This window comes from Eimeria necatrix, genomic scaffold (genome assembly GCF_000499385.1).
Source record: "Eimeria necatrix Houghton genomic scaffold, Enh_scaff171, whole genome shotgun sequence".
Classification (NCBI taxonomy): domain Eukaryota; phylum Apicomplexa; class Conoidasida; order Eucoccidiorida; family Eimeriidae; genus Eimeria; species Eimeria necatrix.
Genome location: NW_013652388.1, coordinates 1 through 5,000, shown reverse-complemented (window position 1 = coordinate 5,000; position 5,000 = coordinate 1). Strand labels below are relative to the sequence as shown.

The window sequence follows — 5,000 nt, the reverse complement described above, 5'->3', positions numbered from 1 at the left end:
GAGCGGACTTTGTTGCGCCATTTCCGGGGGACTGGATTGTGCTGCCTGGGGGCATCTTGCAGGAGATACCGCAGCAGCAGCAGCAGCAGCAGCAGCAGCAGCGGCAGCAGCAGCAGCAGCAGCAGCAGCACGAAGGGCTGATGTCACAGGTAGAGCAGGTAGTCAATGAGCTGCTGGGGCCAACGCCTGCAGCAGTGGCAATCGTGGAGAGGCTGCAGCAGCGGCAGCGCAACAAGCTGCAGCAGCAGCAGCAGCAGCAGCAGCAGCAGGGACCGAAAGCAAAAGCACCAGCAGCCGCAGCGCCTGCAGCAAGCCAGCCCTAGCTAAATATGCTACAACGAGGAACGAACTGAGCAGCAGCAACAGCAGCAGCAGCAGCAGCAGCAGCAAATCGGAAGCTGTAAACAATATACATATAGGGCATTTGCCCAAAACCTGCCGCATTGCTGCTGCCGCTGCTTCTGCTGCGCAGTTTGCTGCTGCAGCAGCAGAAAGGTAAGACAGCAGACGCCGTAGGCATGCAGCAGCAACAGCCAAACGCAGCAGCGCAGGCAGCAGCAATTGCAGCAGCAGCAGCAGCAGCAGCAGCTATAGTTGGGGCAGCAACAGCCGCTGTTGCTGCAGTTTTTCCGCCAGAATGATTCGCGGTACCCCCAGCAACAGCAGCAGCAGCAGGAATTGCCGCAGCAGCCCCTGTGGCTGCAGCAGTAGCAGCAGCTGCTGCGGGACTACTGCAGCAGCAGCAGCGCCAGGAGCCACAATAACCGTTGAGGCATTGCTTCAAGCGGCAACAGCAGCAGCAGCAAGGGAGCAGCAGCAGCTGCAGCAAAGCCGCCGCGGCAGCAGCAGCAGCAAGGGAGCAGCAGCAGCTGCAGCAAAGCCGCCGCGGCAGCAGCAGCAGCAAGGGCGCAGCAGCAGCTGCAGCAAAGCCGCCGCCGCAGCAGCAGCAGCAAGGGCGCAGCAGCAGCTGCAGCAGAGCTGCCGCAGCAACAGCAGCGGCTCGTTTTAGGCACTTCTTTGTTCTTAAAAAATAAAATTATTTCTAATTTTCATCTGAGAGATAAAAAAGTTTATTTGTGCATTTCAGCAGCAACTGCTCAGCTGTCTGTACACCCCAGCTTCTTGCATTTGGCATTTTTAATGAAAAATAAAAAGGACAAAAACACCGCGCAGGCTTCAATTCTATTTCACTAGCCACATGAGCAGCAGCAGCAGCAGCAGCTGCTGCTGCTGCTGCTGCTGCTGCTGCTGATGCAGCAGCTTCCGCTGCAGCTGCAGCACCAGCATCACAAGCAGCAGCTGCAGCTGCAGCACCAGCATCACAAGCAGCAGCTGCAGCTGCAGCTGCAGCAAAAGCAGCAGCGTCAATAGCAGCAGCTGCAGCTGCAGCTGCAGCAACAGCAGCAGCGTCAATAGCAGCAGCTGCAGCCGCAGCAGCGACTGCAGCAACAGCCGCAGCAACAGCTGCAGCAAAAGCCGCAGCAGCAGCGGCTGCACCTGCAGAAGCAAGAGCAGCAGCAGCTGCAGCAGCAGCTGAAGTGCTGCTGACCTTCTCTACTTTTTGCTGCAGAAGCTGCAGCAGCTCTTCTATGCCCCTTTGCTGCAGCAGCAGGCAATGGCTAGCTGCGGTGTACGCGCAGCTAACCAGTTCTTTCATGTTTATAAAATCATTTTATTTAATTATTTTATTTAATTATTTTATTTTATAATTCCATTCTTTTATTTTCTTTTTTTGAATGCACAAAAGACGGGCTGTAGACCTGTAGACGCCCGCGAAAACATAATCGTAAGCCAATACTGCTGCTGCTGCTGCTGCTGCTGCTGCTGCTGCTGCTGCTGCTGCTGCTGCTTGTGCTGCTGCTCATGCTTGTGCCTGTCAAGCACGGGGCTGGAACAGCAGCAGCAGAAGCCCGCAGAAAAGCCCCAGAGACCCCCGCCCAGAAGAATAAAAATGCATGCGTCGCTTGCTGCTGCTGCTGCTGCTGCTGCTGCTGCTGCTGCTGCTGCTGCTGCTTTCGTTTCTAGTTGCTTCAACTTCCTGATGCATTAGCTGCCGCGGTGAAGGCAAGTTAGCCCCAGAGGAAGGACGCTGCGCGGCAGCAGAGGCCGCTGCTGCCGCTTTCCAAACAGCTGCAGCAGCAGCAGCAGCTGCTGCTGCTGCTGCTGCAGCAGCTGCTGCAGCAAACGTTCGCTACTCACTGCGCAGCAGCTTGGGGGCCCCCCCGAAGGGTCGCAGCTAAGTAGGCGAGGCCCCCCACCTGCAGCGGCAGCAAAGAGCTGCTGCTGTACCCTTGGGAGCAAACAAAAGGTTCTGTGCCCCCTTCTAAATCTCTGAGTTGGTTGCTGCTGATTCCCTGCTGCGCTGCTGCTGCTGCTGCTGCTGCTGCTGCTGCTGCTGTCATTAGGGGCACCGGGGAGGGGCCCTGCGGGGCCCCTGCGGCCCCGGACACCCACGGCTGCTGCTGCTGCTGCTGCTGCTGCTGCAGCTGCTGCTGCTGCTGCAGCTGCTGCAGGCGCTGCAGCTGCTGCAGGCGCTGCAGCTGGTGCTGCAGCTGCAGCTGCAGCTGCTCCTGCTGCTGCTGCTGCTGCTGAGGCAGCGAGGAGGCTGCGCGGCCCCCCTCAGGCAGCAGCTGGGGGCCCCCCACTATAGGGGCCCCCTGGGGGCCCCTGAGTGCAGCAGGAACAAAAGGAGCAGCAGCAGGATTTAGAACTGAAGAAGCAGCCACAGAACAAGTCTTTCTCTGGCCGGACCCACTCCACTGCTGCTGCTGCTGCTGCTGCTGCTGCTGCTGCTGCTGCTCTGTGGCGCCCCATGAGTTTCGGCCGCGGAAAGGAAGTTCATGGCCGCCGCCAGCAGCAGCTGTTGCTGCAGCAGCTGTTGCTGCAGTAGAAGTTGCTGCAGCGTCTGGAGCTTTTGCAGCTGCTGCTGACCTCAATGCAGCTGCAGCAGCAGCAGCAGCAGCAGCAGCTGCTGCTGCTGCTGCTGCTTCCCTGTGAATCAGCCCAGGAGGCCGTGAAGCTCCAACGCGCCACAGGGGGGCCCCAGTTTGCTGCTCGTAGGCCGTCATGAGCTGCTGATGGTGCTGCTGCAGCACCAGCTGCTGCTGCTGCTCCTCCTGTTGTTGCTGCTGCTGCTGTTGCTGCTGCAGCAACTGTCGCTGCTGCAGCAACTGTTGCTGCTGCAGTTGCTGCTGCTGCTGCAGCCGCTGCACTGAGCGTTGGCGCTCCTGTTGATACTTTTGCTGGTGCTGCTTTAGCAGCAAAGCCGCTAGTTCCTTAGCTTGCTGCTGAATGCTCAGCTGCTGCTGCTGTTGCTCCTGCTGCTGCTGCTGCTGTTGCTGCTGCTGCTGCTGTTTAATGGAGAAAGCCGTGAGGGGCAGGCAATGAGCAGCAACACCCTCAGGCAGCAGCTGCTGCTGCAGCTGGTGCAGCAGCTGCTCCTGCAGCTCTAGGTGCAACTGCTGCTGCTCCTGCAACCGCTGCAGCTCCTGCTGCTGCTGCAGCTGCTGCTGCTGCAGCTGCTGCTGCTGCTGCGCTGCAAACGCTTGTTCCTCGTCGTCTGCGGCTGCTGCACCTTCTGCTGCTGCGCCTTCTGCTGCTGCGCCTTCTGCTGCTGCTGCTGCTGCTGCTGCTGAGGCCCAGGAGGGGACAGAGACGCCGACGCAAGATGAAGGAGACACTCGGAGAGACAAAAAGCTGCTGCTGCTGCTGTTGCCGTTGCTGCAGTTGCTGCCGCTGTTTCCGGGCACTGACTTCTCGGGTGTTGTCAGTGCCGAGGCCAAGCCGCCCCCGTAAATGCCTTGCTGCTGCTGCTGCTGCTGCTGCTTCTGCTGCTGCTGCTGCTGTTCGGGGCTGAACAGCAGCTTTTCCAGCTTGTGCTGTTCCCGGAGGGCCAGGAATAGTGGCTGCTGCAGCTGCTGCTCCAGCTGCTGCTCTAGTTGCTGCTGCAGCTGCTGCTGCAGCTGATGCTGCAAGCTGTACTGCTGCTGCTGCTGCATCTCCATCGCTTGTTGTTGTTGCTGCTGCTGCTGTGCAGCAGCAGCAGCAACAGCAGGCGGTGGGGTCTTTGCTGCTCCGCGGCGGGCCCTTCTGCGTCTCCTTGAGCTACGGGGAGCAGCAGCTGTTGCTGCCTGCATCTGCGACGACTGTGTGTCTGCTGCTGTTGCTGCTGCTGCTGCTGTTGCTGCTGCTGCCGCTGCTGCTGCTGCTGGACCTGCTGAGTAGTTGAGCGGCAATTTGTTGCCTTTGGCTGCCTGCGCTCTGGCGTCTCTTGCTGCTGCCGCCTTGCCTGCCGCGGCAGCAGCAGCAGCAGCAGCAGCAGCTGCTGCTGCTGCTGGTGCAGCAGGCAAACCTTCTGCTGCAGCAGCAGCTAGGCGGGGCCCCCTCAGCAGCAAACACTCTTCATCTCCTCGAGGCGACAAAGCGGGCCTTGGGCGCAGCTCTTCAACGCCATGTGCGAATCTGCAGAGGCCGCCCAAACCCTAAACCCTAAACCCTAAACCCTAAACCCTAAACCCTAAACCCTAGAGCCAGAATCTGGTTCTGCAACGCCGCTGCGGCTGTTCCGCATTCTCCAGCTGGCGCCACCCCGAAGCGTCCAAGGATTAGAGTTTAGGATATAGGGTTTAGGGTTTAGGGTTTAGGGTTTGGGGAGTAGGATGTATGGCTAAGGGTTTGGCGTTTAAGGCTTAGGCTTTAGGAATTAGAATTTATGATTTAGGGTTAAGGGTTTTGCGCTTAGCGCTTAGGGCCAAGGGTTTAGGGTTTAGGGTTTAGGGCCTCGGGTGAAGCGCCTGGGCTTCGGGTTTAGGGTTTAGGGTTTAGGGTTTGGGTGGCTGGCCTGCACTTGTCCCTGTTGAGGCAGAGGCTGGGGTCTTTGGCCCAAAACGCGCAAATCGCTGTTTTGAGGGTTTGGCTATCTGCTGCTAGCTTAAGGCTCCGGGTTTAGGGTTTAGGGTTTAGGGTTTAGGGTTTAGGGTTTAGGGTTTAGGGTTTAGGGT

The 5,000-nt window shown here is 58.8% G+C and overlaps 3 protein-coding genes across 3 annotated transcripts in view; 2 read left to right on the top strand and 1 right to left on the bottom strand.

The window, feature by feature from the left end:
* Window positions 1–323, top strand: part of ENH_00020920 (hypothetical protein, conserved) — a gene marked incomplete at both ends in the record, with an annotated part of 4,992 nt that extends 4,669 nt beyond the window's left edge. The window contains one exon of the mRNA XM_013579461.1: window positions 1–323. This exon is cut by the window's left edge and continues 17 nt beyond it. Coding sequence (XP_013434915.1) covers window positions 1–323 — 323 coding nt within the window.
* A 314-nt stretch (window positions 324–637) lies between these two features.
* ENH_00020910 (hypothetical protein) lies at window positions 638–1,009 on the top strand (the record flags this gene model as incomplete). Its single annotated transcript, XM_013579460.1, has 1 exon — window positions 638–1,009. One exon carries the CDS (start codon window positions 638–640, stop codon window positions 1,007–1,009), a length of 372 nt encoding a protein of 123 aa, XP_013434914.1.
* Window positions 1,010–1,182: 173 nt separating this feature from the next.
* Window positions 1,183–4,461, bottom strand: ENH_00020900 (hypothetical protein, conserved; the record flags this gene model as incomplete). The annotated part of the gene is made up of 2 exons (XM_013579459.1): window positions 1,183–1,497; window positions 2,259–4,461. Coding segments are annotated over 2 exons (2,518 nt in total), but the record flags the coding sequence as incomplete, so codon positions are not given.
* Between the last annotated feature and the right edge of the window lie 539 nt (window positions 4,462–5,000).